The 17,936-nt window shown below is 39.1% G+C and overlaps 1 protein-coding gene across 1 annotated transcript in view; it reads left to right on the plus strand.

The window, feature by feature from the left end:
- Positions 1 to 9,380: 9,380 nt before the first annotated feature.
- The window catches only part of LOC140714887 (cleavage and polyadenylation specificity factor subunit 4-like), a 30,099-nt gene continuing 21,543 nt past the window's right edge, over positions 9,381 to 17,936 (plus strand). Inside the window, exons 1-4 of the mRNA XM_073026560.1 lie at positions 9,381 to 9,499; positions 9,797 to 9,847; positions 13,260 to 13,412; positions 14,069 to 14,164. Coding sequence (XP_072882661.1) covers positions 9,445 to 9,499; positions 9,797 to 9,847; positions 13,260 to 13,412; positions 14,069 to 14,164 — 355 coding nt within the window. The 5' untranslated portion in view covers positions 9,381 to 9,444. The remainder of the gene's footprint in view (positions 9,500 to 9,796; positions 9,848 to 13,259; positions 13,413 to 14,068; positions 14,165 to 17,936) is intronic.

Raw genomic sequence — 17,936 nt, forward strand, 5'->3', positions numbered from 1 at the left:
AACAGACCTTCTCCCAAGTCACAGTTGTCTTGCAGACTGCATCGGGTTTTCTGCCAGGAATTCCCTGTATTTTGCCCTCTACCTTCACAGTGCCTGCTGCAGTGAAGCATGCTTCATGGTAGGGATGGTGTGTTTTTGATGATATGTAAGGTTTAGCATTTAGACTGATGTCCAAAAAGCTCAATTTTGGTTTCATCAGGTCATAGAACTTTCTTCCAGCCAGCTTCAGAGTCTCCCACATGCCTTCTGGCAAATTCCAGCTGAGATGCCATGTGGGATTTTTTTTCAACAGTGGCTTTCTCTTTGCCACTCTCCCATAAAGCTGCAATTGATGAAGCCACCTGGACAACAGTTGTATGCGCAGTCTCTCCCATCTTAGCCACTGACCTTCTTGCACGGTCACTCAGTTTTTGAGGACAGACTGCTCTAGGCAGATTTACAGCTGGGCCATATTCTTTCCATTTGTTGATGATCGACTTAACTGTACTGCAATGGATATTCAGTGCCTTGAAAATTTTCTTGAATGCATTTCCTGATGTGCTTTCCAATAACATTTTCGCAGTATTCCTTGTACTGTTCTTTTGTCTTCTTGGTGTAGTTTTTGCCAGGATACTGACTCACCAGCAGATGGACCTTCCAGATACAAGTATATTTTACAGGTACAATCAATTGAAACACCTTGTCTGCACACAGGTCTCCAAAAATAGTTCTCCATTATCTAATTATGTGACTTCTAAAACCTATTAGCTGTGCCAGTGATGATTTGGTGTGTCATATTAAAGGGGGGGGGTGAATACTTATGCAATCAATTATTTTGAGTTTTGTATTTGTAATTTTTTTATCACTTTGTAGTGATCTGTTTTCACTTTGATACGAGAGAGTCTTTTTCTGTTGATCAGTGTCAAAAAAGCCAAATTAAATCCATTGTGATTTATTATTGTAAAACAGTAAAATGTGAAAACTTCCAGGAGGGTTGAATACTTTTTATAGTAGTATATCCTCAACTCAGTGCTACATCCAGGGAAGTCTAGAACTGATTTGCATACTGCAAACAATCAGCACTTCAATATGTAATAATTTACTAGCCATAAGTGAAATTTGACTCAATCATATCAACTTGTCTGCTATATCACATTCAACAGTCCATAGGCAATTCCATCCATCAAATCCTTGTTGGCTTCAAGGAAAAATCTCATTCCCCTCTTAATTTCCTTGTCACCCATTACAAATGGAACAGACAAAGGTCATAGTGTCTGCCAGTACTCAATGTCCAAGCTTCCGATAAAAGCCAATAAGTATATTAGCAGAGAATTTATACTTTCAATGCTGACTGCAAAATTAACTTTCAAGCACATTCTTATAACAAAGTCAAAATAAAATTTCTGTCCATTGATTTTTTAAACTCATGCTCTTTAAAACAAAATTTGTATTTATATTTCTGCAGCACTTTTTTACATTCTCAGTGATTTATTGTTGGTAAATATGGCAGCTATTTTGCTCAAGTTAACAATTCACCCTGACATGAAGTATACAATTAAAACCTAAGAACTTCCAAGGAGACCTTTCAATCGTCAGATGGATGAGAGGAGAGAGCCACTCTGTGTTGCACTCAACTATCAGCCCAAATCATGCATTCCTTTGGCCCAAGAGGTGCTGATGCTAGTTATGGGACATGTATTGCACTCAACATTTTCCCCAGGTTGGCGTATGACAGGCTACAAATACTGCTTATTTAAAGAATATCTACAATCAAAAACAACTCAAGCAATTGCCAAACAAAACAAAATTTGATTTTTTTTAAAAATGTTTTCCACCATTCCTTCAAAATTTTGAGCTACTTCATATTCACAATTTTAATTTAGTGTTTCACCCCTGTTAAATATTTACCCAAAACCGACTCGACTCCTAACCCAACTTTTTATCTTGGAGCCTGTCATCGCAGCAACCAAATCCAAAATTTCTTAAATCCACCCTTGAACTTTGAGAATCTTCTGTTCATTGTAGCTTTCAGTCGTCTTAATTGGCCAGGTTTATCAGGTCAGTAACAAAGTCGGAGAGTTTACTTCTGACCTCTAAGAAAGCTACCCACAACAACCTAGCAAGCTCTGGCATTGGAGTACTACCAAGCATTAGTCACAAGGGATACCCAGAGTCCACCAACTACAATGTCATAATGCTTGGACCTGATGTGACAGGTCAAAACATTTTCAAAGTGTTACACTCTGATTCATAAGTGGACAATATTTCAGGTATTTAATTAACACCTCAATTACATAGAGAAAATCACAAAACTGAGAGTTTATGGAACAGAGCCAGGTTACTGATTTTTCATGAACTGAAGTGGAATTAACCTTGATAGTCCAATACTACATAAAACAACATATGAGCAAAAATTCCAAAACTGCTATCAATTTAATGATGAAATAACAGTAAATGCCAAGTCTCATCATTAAAACTGCAAATTATTTGCCTTTCTAACCTCTCAGTTCACCTACTGTCAATGTGCCTTGTGGTAGCTTCTTTTTTGCTTTAAATATTAAAAAGGTACTGAATAAATGCTGGTTTATATTGTACACCTATTGTGCAGCATTTAAGTTAATTGCTGATATACAAGGTTTAGTAATAAAAATTGGTATTTCTGAGGATGAAAACATGAACAAAAAACACCTTCTGTTTAATTGTACTTCAAAATTAAGTGTCAATAAAAAGCCACTGGTAACCTTGTTTTGATCTTTTTTTTAAATTAAGATATTTTGTGCACTTCACTATCTCAGATATTTTCCTATCCATCTCTCTGACACCCTCACTGTATCTTAAAACTAACTCATTTCCTCTTATCCTGTTATATAAATGGATCTTTGACCTAAAAGGTTAACTTTTTCCTTACAGGTGCTGACCGACCTCCCAAGTTATCCAGCAGTTTCTGTGTATTTCTCTTCACCAAGTCTGCTGACGTTACAAAGTAGAATGCAGTTAGAAGCTCAGAACAAGTCTGCAATTCTAGAACCGTGCACATTTATACATGTTTTAAAAATCAGCACACATTCAGCTCACAACTCAATCCGGTTTCCATATCGCAACTTGTCACGACAGTCTGAGATGGTGAGGCTTCCATGAATATTTTGTTACCATTAGTCACTGAAGATTTCTGGGAAGTCAGCTATTAACTGTGATAATATGGTAAAGGAGCCAATGTCATAGAACATTAATAAATTTATTGTTTCTTCCCATCTTTATTTAACATAAAATACAATGGCTTCAAGTTTTAAGTTCATTTTAAAACACATGTAGAGAGCATTACTGTCATCTAGTGGTTACAGATATATTTGTTTTAGATTATTTCATTCCATATCTGAGGCAGGTATAGAAAGAGTCTTATCACAGTAAACTTTGCAAGACAGTAACAGGAACATAACAGAAGTATGCAAAGATCATCATCAAACTGTGGTCATACAGTGGCTTGACATTATGGGCTTTATTTAATTAGACAGACTCAATTGTCAATATTGTTCAAACTACTTCTCGGATGCATGCAAAGGAAGTTGTTCTTAACACCATAATGGCCAATAACAATAGACCATAATAAACATGCAACTAGACATTAGATTTTAACCTTACACAGTGAAGATGTTCAAATCAGTGGCATACTTAAAACCAGACCTATAGAGCACAGTATTCTGAAACATTAAGAAAATGCTGGAAAGTTTAGCAGGTCAGGCAGGATCTGTGCAAAGAGAAAGAGTCAGTGTTTCATGCCTGCAATCTTTTATCAGAATTCAGAGTAAATCGTATTAAAACAAATGTTATATTGGAAGGCCAAGGCACAAATCACACAGTATTAATAGTTACCCAAGTTACCTTCCTTCTCATCAAGAGATTAAAAACGGAACATATCTGTAGAAGCACAATGTACGGTATATATATCTAAAGAAGTGAGGGAGAATTACCCAGTACATTAACATTTAGAAGTAGCTGTGGAAAACTGTGATTAGAACTTGGATATATAGACAACAATGGTGGGACTGAATTAGCAACCAGACATGTAGACCCAATTCAGGGGTGCCACAATAGTGTAGCATTTAGCATGACTCTATTGTTGCTTAGGGCAGCAGAGTTCAGAGTTCAAACCGGTCATCCCCTAATAAGTTTCTACATTCTTTCCTCAAGCGTTTGGATTTCTTCCAGTGCTTCAGATTCCACCCACAGTCCAAAGAAGAACTAGTTAGTAGGTTAATTGGCCATTATAAATTGTCTGTGATGAGGCTGGGGTTAAGTACAATGGTTGCTGGGCAGCGCACCATTTTGGGCCCAAAGGACCTGTTCTGTAAATTGTCTGTAAATAAAATAAATAAATAAATAATAGATTTCCAAGTGCACTGCTCACCTCAGCAGCTGGGGATTTAAATAAAACTCAACTGGTCTTAACATTATTACAAAGGCAGTTTAACAGCAAGGATACAGCGTCAAACCCTCAAGCTCCCAGGCCTCTGGTGGAGGACCCAAGATTGAGGGAAAAATACAGATACACACCATCCATTAGGGAAGAGAGAAAAAATATATGCACATATTCATACACAAAATAATTAAAAATAATAAATTTCACTACATGCTGAGGTTCTATAATGAACATGATATTGCAACAAACAACTCTGGCTCTTCTGTGGAAATTTCCAATCCATTTGACCAAGCTGTTCTGTACAACCTTTCCTTCAGAACAGTTTGTACAGTTTAATCAGGCTGCATGGAACGCCTTCATGATATCATGGAAAAAGGTGACAGATCCGACAGGTAGCTCCCTAAGTAGAGTGGCAGATTGGCTCAGCGGAAGAACCTTCAGCTCAGCAGCAATAGCCTGTCTAGCTGGTGCTGAGAAGGGCTCTCCCCGCCAAATCCTTCAGATACAGGCAGAATCTCAGCACCACCCCCCCCCCCCCCATGGCCCCCCATTCATCAGTGGTGCAAACGAGACTGTCAGCGATCTCCTTTTCCAATGTGCATTGGATCACGGGGTCTAGAAAAGGTGCAATGGTGTTTGTTGAACATTGCCCCAGGTAACAACGTGCCAGAGGACTCCATCCTCCTTGGCGTGCTCTAAGAGAAAGACGCAGTGAGACAAATATTGACTGCTGATGAAAAGCAATTAATTTGGTGGAAGATGCATTATGTCTCCACAAAACTTGCTGATCTTCTCCAGGGCTGTCTGTGACAAAATCTTGTAAACTTGCATATTGGAAGGTCCAGGACATGTGCTGAAGCTAAGTGCAACTACAGAAATCGCTGTGATTGGAAAGGCCAGTTTGGAAATGCAAGACAGGATAGTAGAATGCTCTTCTTGCAGGATGTGGGAAGACAGGGAGACCTCCAATGTCCCTGATGGACACACCTGCAAGAAATGCATCCAGCTGCAGCTTCTAAAGACTTTGTCAAATGTGTTCAGGAAAGTTTCATCAATCAGTACATAGAAGTCCCAATTAGAGAGTGCGATACTAAATTTCCTGTTAGGGAATGAGACAGGACAGGAGACAGAGGTTTGTGTAGGGGAACATGTGGCATGTGGTGATCACAATGCCATTATTTTCAAGATAATTATGGAAAAGGAGGAGACAGTGGCACCTAAAGGCGAGTCCTTTGCTTGCATCTTCCGAAATAGCTCTATTTCCATGTTTAATAAATATCCATTTTTCCCTTTCAGGGCTCTCTTGAAGACCCTGACCTGGAGTTACACGCTGACTTTGGTTCTTTGCGGGAATGGGACCCGTTCTCAGCGTTTCACAACTGGCTGTCATTCGATGTGCCAAGGGCGCGGCCTAAGAGCGCTGCTCGCTTTTTTGCAGGACTGGGATCTCGTGGCTCTGGAGACGGGTGGATCAAAGGTCGGTGTCCCAGCACATCAGTGTGTCGTGGGAATTGGAAGATCTATGGCTGTGTGCCCAGAGTTCGGAAAAAGCAATGCAACAGACTTTTAACATCATAAACTAGCGAGTTATTTGTTATGTCTCCCCTCTCGCTGTGAAACGGAGACACCTCTTTCTCCCTTATTAAGGAGAGAGAGAGAGAGCCTGTGGTATGTTGAATACCGGGTGAATGAGGAGTCTATGGGGTACGAGGGTCTTTGCTGTGGCTTTGCTCACACTTGAGTGCTTGGTGGTGGGTGCCAATACTTTTTTTTTTGCTGTTGGGAGGGGGATTGTTGCTTGCTGCCACTTCCTCACAGGAAGGAAGGGAGCTGGGGGGGGGGGGGTGGACTTTGGGGTTCTAACATTTAACTGTCATTCATTCTTTGGGAACAGTCCTCTGTTTCCGTGGATGTTTGCAAAGAAACAGCATTCAGGATATACATAGTATACATTTCTCTGACATTAAATGTACCTTTGAAATCTTTAATCCTCAAGAAGAAATCCTAAATTGGAGAAAGGACAATTTTGATGGTATCAAAAAGGATCTGGCAAGATGGGATTGGGACAGGTTGTCTGCTGGCACAGGTGTAGTTGGTAAGCCAGAGGCCCTCAAAAATGATATATTTTTTTTTAAAGAGTAGAGTTGTCTGTTCCTGCAGAATGAAAGACAAGGATAACAAGAGATATCAAGGCCCTGCCTAAGAACCAAGAGTTGCATATCAGGTATAGGCAGGCAGGAACAAATGAAGTACTTGAGTAATACAAGGAATGAAAGAGCACTTAAGGAGGAAATCAGGAGTGCTAACAGAAGGTACGAGTTTGCCCTAGCAGACAAGGTGAAGGAGAATCCCAAGGGATTCTATAGATACATTAAGAGCAGAAGGATTGCAAGGGACAAAGCTGATCCTCTGGAAGATGAGAGTGGTAATCTATGCAGGGAGTTGAAAATGATGGGAGAGATATTAAAAGGATTTTTACATCTGTATTTACTCAGTAAATAGACAGAGCCTATGGAAGAAAGGCAAAACAGCTGCAAAGTCATGAACCCTATAGAGGTGGTTGTTGTCTGAAGGCAAATTAGGGTGGATAAATCCCCAGGCCCTAACAAGGTTTTCCCTCAGACCCTGTGGGAGAGGAAGTGCAGAAATTGCAGGGGCCTTAACAGAGATGGCTACAACATCCTTTGCCACGGATGAGGTGTCAGAGGATTGAAGTATAGCTTGTGTTGTTCTGTTGTTTAAGAAAGGCTCTAAGAATAGGCCAGAAAATTATGGGCCAGTGAAGTTGATGTCAGCAGTGGGAAAGTTATTGGAAGCTATTCTAAGGGATTGGATAAACAAGTATTTAGATAGACAGGGACTAATTAGGGGTAGTCAACATGGCTTTGCACATGGTAGGTTATGTCGAAGCAGTCTTGAGTTTTTTCAAGGAAGATTCCAGGAAAGTTGATGGAGGCAAGGCCATGGATGCTGTCTATGTGGGATTCAGACAGGCCTTTGTGAAGGTCCTGCATGGGAGGTTAGTCAAAAAGGTTCAGAATTTACTCTTCCCTCCCCCAATGTCGTGATGATTACATGATTTGTTCTATTAAATATGGCAATGAGTCATCTGGATAATGGCCAGTTAAAATTCAGACGTTACTTTAGACAAAACAAAACACCAAGTGGGGAAGCCAATAATAAAATCCAAGAGCTATATCGACAGTATGAATCTACCAACCAGCATATTAATTAGACTAAGAAATTTCATTTGAGCATTTCAGTTTGATATCAAATAAAGTGTCTACAGAGATTGGAAATAGTGAACAAATAAATTCAGACTACATACATTTAATTTCAGAAGCAAAGTGGTTCAGATGCTGGAAGTATGAAACAAAATTAGTACAGACTAGAAACACTCAGCAACTATCATAGGGAAAAACAGTTGCTATTTCAGGTCAGTGGCTAAAGGTCTCTGTGTGCTGCCAAATCTGCTGAACTCAATGCATAGATACAAGCATTCCACCTCATTTTGACCAATGTTTGATGCATTCTTTAGGATTCTTCTTCTAGACTATCCTGTAAATATCAGCTCCACAAGTTCTACACTGCCAAGTTCTATACTTCATACAACTATGATAAAATTACAAGAACACATTCACACAAGCATTCAAACTATTCACTTCTGCTTTGCAGAGATAAAAATTTAAACATTCTTTAGCAGCCTCTTGTTACAGCAATTATTTTTCCCAGAAAACTCAAGAAACAAACTTCAACCTCCCCCCTCCCCCCATACAAAAAAAACCTCTCACAGAATAACTAATTAAGTATCAGTAACTTATTAAATCAGGGCATGTGACTACAACAAACCTGCAAGCAATTCAGTTAAACTGGCACTCAGCTGATGTGTATTTGTACTTTAATCTGTGCCTTATTAGAAAAAAATCATTTTAAAGGATTTTTTTAAAGTCCCAATATTCCTTGGTTACTGGTGTGATTATAAAGGTTGCTAAGAAGTAGGGTTGCTTTCTTCACCTTACCAAAAAAAAGAAATTGATTTTTTTTTACTGAAAAATGCAGGAGTTGATAGCTGGCCTGCAAACAATGAGGTTTGATTTTGAGAATATTCTGGAACAACAAAGAGGGATTCTGGATTTGCCATTTTCTGGCATGGACAGTAAGGGACAAATTACAGTGCAGAGCTAAAAGTGGTTAAAATTAAGTACATTTTCAATGATTCATTGTTATTTTAGAGATTTAAAAGGATTTTATTTACTCCAAAGTAATTGAATCCAAATGTGCTGGAATTGATTTAATTTCCTAATGTTCCTATTATCAATTTTGTTAATATTTAAACTTGCACTGAAAACAATTAATTTTTTTTGGAGTAGTTCAAGGAAATATTTCTCAAGCTTTAAACCCTTTACTGAAAATGATGCCACAAATAATCCATTTGTCCCATTATTCATTTTTCGCACAATACTTTGAAGTATGAGTTTCAGATGTTTTCCATGGAAAATGATGTTGTAATGACACCATAAAACTAAAGCCACAATGTTCCAATTGAAATTGGTGTGAGCCTTCTATTGGTTTTGTGTCTTGCTGACAGCATTATTCCTCCTTTTTTGTAGTAACTGTCCTATTTCTTATCTAACCCTAGCACCCGTAAGTTAAGTCTTTCAATACTAATTTTTGTTTCTGTGGTTTTATCATCTTGTAATAAGTAATGTATGCTGTTTAATCATTTGACTCACTTAGGTGCATATGCTTTTTTTCCGTCCTCCATTAGAAATAGAGATTCAACAGCTGAGCATTTGGTGGACTGGATAGATAAGCCTAAATCTAGATAGCTGTAAACCCATCAAAACTTCACAAGTTCAATTTGCAAGAAATAAGCCATAGAGGTCTACAGTATGTCAGGGCACAATTCAGTTCATCTGCCTTCCTAAGCTATCTGTTTAGACCCCCTGGAATCTGCAATTGAATATTGTGATTTGTTCTTTATCAGACTCTTATACTTGGGTTGTGCTTTAGAGTATAAAAATATTCATTTTCCTAATCGTAATGAGATGCATTTCAGTCGAAGTAAATGGAACATCACTTCCATGCTTTCAAATGCCCAGAGTGCGTTTATAATGTTTTCATTATGCAATCAGAGGGTTTACAATGACTTATTTACAGATCATTTCATAGATAAGATGCTACATTGGTAATCCAGTGAATAGAAAAGCTATAGATTATCGCACTGTTTATTGCCATTTGGATACAGGGAATAATGGATAACTTGTGAAAAAACCTATTAACTAAAGTACAAAGTGGTACATATAACTGAATAAATAAGCTTAGCGTCTTACCAAAAGGCTGGATGATCCTAATAAGAGAGCAGGACCAAATGTTGTGTGCTTTTTTTCTCTTCTGCAGAATCTGCTTCAGCAGTTTGCGAGTTTTTTATTAAAGGTGAATGCTTAAAAGGTAAGATACTGATCGATACTAAACCCCAGAACATGACTTGTTTATTTGTAAACAGAAATGTGTGATTGTTTTTATGTGTGGTAAAGTTTTGAAGGGAAACACTTTGCCTGAGGTGTGGTACGCTCTCTAGCATTGTCATTAGCATATTACCTTGGGAAAGTAAGGTGAATATTGACCCATGAGATCTGAAGCTGCTTGATGCTATGCCTGGTGTAAAACTGAACTAGGTTAAAATTTTTTAAGCCATTTTGCATATCATTAGCCACGTTGCTTGCAATATTTTGAATACTTAACATCGGTAAGCAAAACCAAAAAAAAATTTCCAAGCTGTGAAAAATAATACATGCAGTGTTTAAAGTTAGAGTTGGGCCATGTTTGGATTCTAATTTTAATGTAATGGACTTGTTCTTATGATAAATAAGTTCAGTTCAAAACTTTATTTAAACATTGGCTATAATTGCAAAATAGTTTGCGTTTTCATTCAGTGTAATTGATAGATAGATAGATAGATACTTTATTCATCCCCATGGGGAAATTCAACATTTTTTCCAATGTCCCATACACTTGTTGTAGCAAAAGCTAATTACATACAATACTTAACTCAGTAATAATATGAAATGCATCTAAATCACTAACTCAAAAAGCATTAATAATAGCTTTAAAAAAAAAGTTCTTAAGTCCTGGCAGTTGAATTGTAAAGCCTAATGGCATTGGGGAGTATTGACCTCTTCATCCTGTCTGAGGAGCATTGCATCGATAGTAACCTGTCGCTGAAACTGCTTCTCTGTCTCTGGATGGTGCTATGTAGAGGATGTTCAGGGTTTTCCATAATTGACCGTAGCCTACTCAGCGCCCTTCGCTCAGCTACCGATGTTAAACTCTCCAGTACTTTGCCCACGACAGAGCCCGCCTTCCTTACCAGCTTATTAAGACGTGAGGCGTCCCTCTTCTTAATGCTTCCTCCCCAACACACCACCACAAAGAAGAGGGCGCTCTCAACAACTGACCTATAGAACATCTTCAGCATCTCACTGCAGACATTGAATGACGCCAACCTTCTAAGGAAGTACAGTCGACTCTGTGCCTTCCTGCACAAGGCATCTGTGTTGGCAGTCCAGTCTAGCTTCTCGTCTAACTGTACTCCCAGATACTTGTAGGTCTTAACCTGCTCCACACATTCTCCATTAATGATCACTGGCTCCATATGAGGCCTAGATCTCCTAAAGTCCACCACCATCTCCTTGGTCTTGGTGATATTGAGACGCAGGTAGTTTGAGTTGCACCACATCACAAAGTCCTGTATCAGTTTCCTATACTCCTCCTCCTGTCCATTCCTGACACACCCCACTATGGCCGTGTCATCAGCGAACTTCTGCACATGGCAGGACTCCGAGTTATATTGGAAGTCTGATGTGTACAGGGTGAACAGTACCGGAGAGAGTACGGTTCCCTGCGGCGCCCCTGTGCTGCTGACCACCGTGTCAGACCTACAGTCTCCCAACCGCACATACTGAGGTCTATCTGTCAAGTAGTCCACTATCCAATCCACCATTACATTACATTACATTATTACATTAGAGTCATATGACATAGTCAAGATTTGAACCATCTTGGCCCATATTTTTCTGATAATAACTCAATTCATTTTTCTAAATGGTGCAATTTTACATTTTCTTATTGCCCAGCCCTGCTAAGTGATTGGTGGCATCTTCCTGCACTGTTGCTGCTGAAGTTTAGTAACTTTCCATAAGACATAGGAATAGAATTAGGCCATTTGGCCCATCATGTCTGCTCCACCATTTCATCATGGCTGATCCATTTTCCCTTCCAGCCCTAAACTCCTGTCTTCTCCTATATCCCTTCATGCCATGATCAATCAAGAATCAACTTCCACAGCCTCCACTTTTCAATAAATAGGTCTGCACCTCAACAATCACTTGCACTCTGAAACTCTGTGTAGGAATATAATTAGCATGAGCCTGCATGAACAATTCCTGGCAATGATAATCACTGTTGAATATGCAGATTGTTAATTTTGTTTGTTCTGAACATGCTGAGCTTGTGAGAACTGAAATTCCTTTAACGCTTGTATGCATTTGGAGGTTGTGTGTTGGATGCAGATGATTTTTGTTCCTTCACAACAGTTTGCTGTACATACATTTAAAAAGTAGCTAGAAAGGTATTCAAACCCACCCTTAATGGCTAACATTACTGTGTAAGATGACCAATTAACTATAATCAACAAATGGGGAGTTTGTTTTGTGCAATTCACAATATATATCATGGCCAATGAGCTTTGTGCTTGTGCAATGAGTTTTACTTTCAAATATCTTTTTCCTTAATTTGTGCTGGTTCAATGAATGTCTCACCATGAATCTTAATCGTTTGGGGAGATTGGTAGAGGACTTTGCTCATTGAGTTGCACTGCCCAGCAACCCCTGATTTAACCCTAGCCTAATCACAGGACAATATACAATGACCAGTAAACCTATCAGTATCTTTCTCCCCCACTTTTGTGGCCATGCAACAGCAGTCAGTCGCGGTCTTAACTCACAGTCATCCTAAAGGTGGAGTCAACTACATAGTAACTAGGCCTTGACTGCCGACTCTGAGATCCCACATCCAGTTCATTGTTATGGTCCTAAAACATGCAGTTCCCAGTAAAGATCTTTTAATTATTTCTGATTATCAGAGATATTTAAAGATGAATTTAAATTATTAAAAAAAATAAATGTATTTTAAATGCCATAAATTAAGAGCATAAAGGTGAATCATAGTTTGAGCTGAAATTACTGATATTTATAATTAGTCCTAACGAAGGGTCTCGGCCCGAAACGTCGACAGTGCTTCTTCCTATAGATGCTGCCTGGCCTGCTGCGTTCCACCAGCATTTTGTGTGGGTTGCTTGAATTTGCAGCATCTGCAGATTTCTTCATGCTTGCGTTTATAATTTTAATCCAGGTTGGTGACTTCAATCAACTAAATGCCATCACACAGCCTACATCACAATGACAGGTTTAATGTTGAGGAACTGCATGCAAAGTCCATCTAGTTGGTGGGTCTAGTTTAGGGTGGGAGGTCAGATGCGTCAGCATCCACTCTCCAACCTGTCTTCGACTTCCATGTTTTGATGCAACCTGGCCCCTGAAGAAGAGGTTGCTAGCATTTTAGAACTGCCCAGTAGGGTGTGTTTTAGCCCCATTCATTCGATCGTTTTGGAGCATTTTCTTCCATTTTTGCAGCAAGACTACCTATGAATGGCATTCCTATGGCATCCCCTGTGTGATGGCCTCACTGCGGTTTTAATCCGGTTCCATTTCCTTTCGTTTTCTGTCTGCACAGTTCCACAGAAGACCTGTAAAATTTAGGCATGCTGTGGTTGTCAATAATCCAGCCTTTTTGACTGTTACAGAAAACTTGTGCCCCTTTCGTCATAGCCACGGTGAGAAGTCTGTTGTGTGCAAACATTGGCTCCGAGGCCTGTGCAAAAGAGGGGATCAGTGTGAATTTTTGCATGAATATGACATGACAAAAATGCCACGGTGCTACTTCTATACAAAATATGGTAAGGTTTATTATTAAATATATAAATGTAGATTTCTACAATTGGTACTTAAAGCCAGTTGTATTAGCTTAAGCTGTTTTAAATATCAAGGTAGAAATGTTCATGTTAAATCATGTAACACACACACAAAATGCTGGAGGAACTCAACAGGTCAGGCAGCATCACCTTGTGTGCGCTGCATTGGATTTCTGTTATCTGCAGACTTTTCTGTGTTTATATTAAATCAAGTAGTTTTTTGTTAGAGGCATTCTTAAGAGTCTCATTAGTTGTACTGGCAAAGTGGTTAGTACAGAACATTGTATTTTAAATTAACATAAAATCATCTGGATAAAAAATGAAATGTCAATGCCACCAACATTGTTACTTCTCTTTAAAACTGAACAGCAACGTGCTTATTGAAGCAATTCATATCTACAGTTAACACATCTTCATTCTTCTAGTATTTCTTGAGCTTGGCTAAAATTAGGACCAAAATATACTGGGAGTTGAAATTGCAATCCATTTTGTCTCTGTAACCATCAGATGAGATCTGATTTTTAAAAAGTCACTGATCTACGATGTTAATTCCATCCATCGATGCTGTCTTAACTGCTGTGCATTTTCAGCATTTACTGTTGAATGTCAGGATCTGCTTCCCTAACTTCATTGTTTTGCAGGGGAATGCAGTAAGAAAGAGTGCTCTTTCCTACACATTGACGTAAAAGTGAAAACTCAAGACTGCCCATGGTATGAGCAGGGATTCTGCAAAAATGGTACAGTAATCACTTTGCCTTCCTTTATAAGCAATATACATTCCTTAATATGTTCCTGACAGAAAGAATTCAAATATATTCTTTGTAAGAGCCATAAGCTTGCAAAAACTATTTTCCTTTAAGAAATTGAACAAATACACGATATAATCAGAATTTACTAGCAGATCAATCAGAGAGGGTTTCTTCTCTTCCTGTTCTGCTTTTGATCTCAATTCCAGAGATGCAGCAAAATGAACCATTTTAGTTATTTTATTTTGATTCTCAGTAAAACAAACTTGTAGAATTGGAATATTTATCTAAATGAGCTAACATTGCCACCCTGGAGTTCAATTGCCATAAAAAGAAGGTTGTGATAAAATTGGTTACAAATACATGCAATAGAGTAACAAAGATAACAGGACAGAGGAATAATGTTATCACCTACTATTTGTTAAGAATTTATTATATCAGCTCAGTAGCTGCATAGTCAAATGACATTCAATGAAGTATAACTATTTGATGCCTCAGGTCATTCTGACTTTTTACAAGAGCTATTCACAATTAATGTTCTGAGAGTGTTCCTACTGACAAATTCATGGGTTAGCTTCATGGAAAGTGCTTTTTTGACACTGCTCGAGTTGAAATCCAGTTATCAGTTAGTTTCTTAATCCAACACAGATAAAAGTCAGAGTTATTGAGATTAGAAATCATGCCACATCAGGTCATATCCAAACTATTATACATTTGCACGGTATCTATCAGTGGATTATGATGTTGCTGAGACTCCCTAAAGCTTGGGTTGTGTATTTACCTCATAGACCCTGAGCCAGGTTAAACGTGTTGGGGGACCCAAGCCAATTTATTTCAATGGACGCTTTAATACCAAGAAGTATTCCAGTCTTCTTTGGAGAAGGTTCAGAGAAGATTCACTAGAATGATTCCAGGAATGAGAGGGTTAACATAGGAAGATGTTTGACCGCTCTTGGACTGTACTCCTTGGAATTTAGAAGAGTGAGGGGGGACCTCATAGAAACATTTCAAATGTTAAAAGGCATGGACAGAGTGGATATGGCAAAGTTGTTTCCCATGGTGGGGGAGTCTAGTATGAGAGGGCATGACTTAAATATTGCAGGGTGCCCATTCAGAACAGAGATGAGAAGAATTTTTTTTTTTTTATCCAGAGGGTGGTGAATCTGTGGAATTTGTTTCCACAGACGGCAGTGGAGGCCAAGTCACTGGGTGTATTTAAGGCACAGATTCATAGGTATCTGAGTAGCCGGGGCATCAAAGGTTATGGTGAGAAGGTGGGGGAGTGGGACTAAATGGGAGAATGGATCAGCTCATGATAAAATGGCAGAGCAGACTCGATAGGCCAAATGGCCGACTTCTGCTCCTTTGTCTTGGGTCTTATGGTCTTTGGTGATGAAATGTTTGAAGTTTAAATATCTTAAGCTTTTAAATATTTTAAGCAATGTTAGAAAAACTTCCGTGTCTTTGATAAAAGGCAAAGCGGAAGGTGGGAATTCTGAATTTATCAAAGGTTCCTTCTGTAGTTTGAAACCAAACAACATCATACCTGACCCTCCCACTACTGATGGTCCTTGTAGTTGGGTTCAGGGCTCTCGTGGCTGGCTAATTTGGCCTTTCAGATCCAATAGGAACTGTGAAGCAATAAGGAATTGAGTTTTGAGCCACAGTCAGCAAAACATGAATCCTAATACTGTATCTGTTGAAAAATTTCACGAGGTATTTCTAATTACTTTTTTCTTTGCATTAGCACTGCTGAATTTTTTTATTCTGAATGTCTTTATTATTTGGTCTATTTGTCAAATGCAAGAAACTGTATGTGGCAGTATGGAAGTGAGACTAGCAATCTAAAATACTGAACATGGAAGAGTTCAGATCCTAATTTAGACTGCAGTGAATTTAAAGTGCCAGCACATATACCGAGTGTATCATTGGCCTTGTATATCGCTGTCACTTTTTTACTTAATACTACTTAATATACATTCCTTGATATCATCATTATCTTCATTAGTATTCTGAGTACACATTGGGTGCACAGTACCTGTAAAAAATATTCACCTCCCCCCCCCCCCCCCCCCGGAACTTTTCATGGTTTATTGTTTTACAACATTGAATCGTAATTTCTCTTTTTGACACTGATCAACAGAAAAAAAGACTCTTTCGCATCAACATGAAAACAGATATCTACAAAGTGATCTAAATTAATCACAAATAGAAAACACAAAATAATTGATCACACAAGTATTCACCCCGCTCTTTAATATGACCCACCAAATCATCACTGGTGCAGCCAATTGGCTTTAGAAATCATATAGTTAGTTAAATGGAGATCACGGTGTGCAGTCAAGGTGTTTCAATTGATTGTAGTAAAAATACACCTGTGTCTGGAAGGTCCAACCGCTGGCGAGTCAGCATCCTGGCAAAAACTAAACCATGAAGACAAAAGAACACCCCAAGCAACTCCACGTAAAGGTTATTGAAACGCACAAGTCAGGGGATAGATACAAGAAAATTTCCAAGTCACAGAATATCCTTTGTAGTACAGTTAAGTCAATCACCAAGCAATGGAAAGAATATGACACAGCTGTAAATCTGCCTGGAGCAGGCTGTCCTCAAAAACTGAGTGACCGTGCAAGAAGAGGACTAGTGAGGGAGGACACCAAGAGACCAATGTCAGCTCTGGAGGAGTTACAAGCTTCAGTGGCTGAGATGGGAGAGACTGCGCATACAACAACTTTCCTGGGTGCTTCACCAGTCACAGCTTTATGGGAGAATGCCAAAGAGAAAACTACTATTGGAAAAAAAAAACTCACACGACTTCTCGGCTAGAGTTTGCCAAAAGGCACGTGGGAGACTCTGAAGTCAGCTGGAAGAAGGTTCTATGGTCTGACGAAACCAAAATTGAGCTTTTTGGCCATCAGACTAAATGCTATGTTTGGCATAAGCCAAACACTACACATCGTCCAACACACACCTTCCCTACTGTGAAGCATGGTGATAGTTGCATCACGCTGTGGGGATGCTTCACTGCAGCAGGCCCTGGAAGGCTTGTGAAGGTAGAGGGTAAAATGAATGCAGCAAAATACAGGGAATTCCTGGAGGAAAACCTGATGCAGTCTGCAAGAGAACTGCAACTTGGGAGAAATTTGTTTTCCAGCAAGACAATGACCCCCAAAGCATAAAGCCAAAGCTACACAGGAATAGCTTAAAAACAGCAAAGTTAATGTACTGGAGTGGCCAAGTCAGAGTCCAGACCTCAATCCAATTGAGAATTTGTGGCTGGACTTGAAAAGGGCTGTTCACTCGTGATCCCCATGCAATCAGACAGAGCTTGAGCAGATTTGGAAAGAAAAATGGGGGAAAAATTGCAATGTCCAGATGTGCAAAGCTGATGGAGGCCTATCCACACAGACTCAAGGCTATAACTGCTGCCAAAGATGCATCCATTAAATACTGACTTGAACCAGGTGAATACTTCCGCAATCAATTATTTTGTGTTTTTGTCTGTAATTAATTCAGATCACTTTGTCGAGATCCATTTTTACTTTGACACGAAAGAGTATTTTTCTGTTGATCAGTGTCAAAAAAAGCCAAACTAAATCCACTGTGATTTAATGTCGTAAAACAATAAAGCATGAAATCTTCGAGGGGGGGTGAATACCTTTTATAGGCTCTGTACTTCTTTGAGTCTGCACCAGCTATGGGCTGCAGTCCTCTGCAATTGGTTGCATCTGCAAATAGGTGCCAGGTGTCCAACCAGCAGCTA

Source organism: Hemitrygon akajei, chromosome 22, assembly GCF_048418815.1.
Source record: "Hemitrygon akajei chromosome 22, sHemAka1.3, whole genome shotgun sequence".
Taxonomy (NCBI): domain Eukaryota; kingdom Metazoa; phylum Chordata; class Chondrichthyes; order Myliobatiformes; family Dasyatidae; genus Hemitrygon; species Hemitrygon akajei.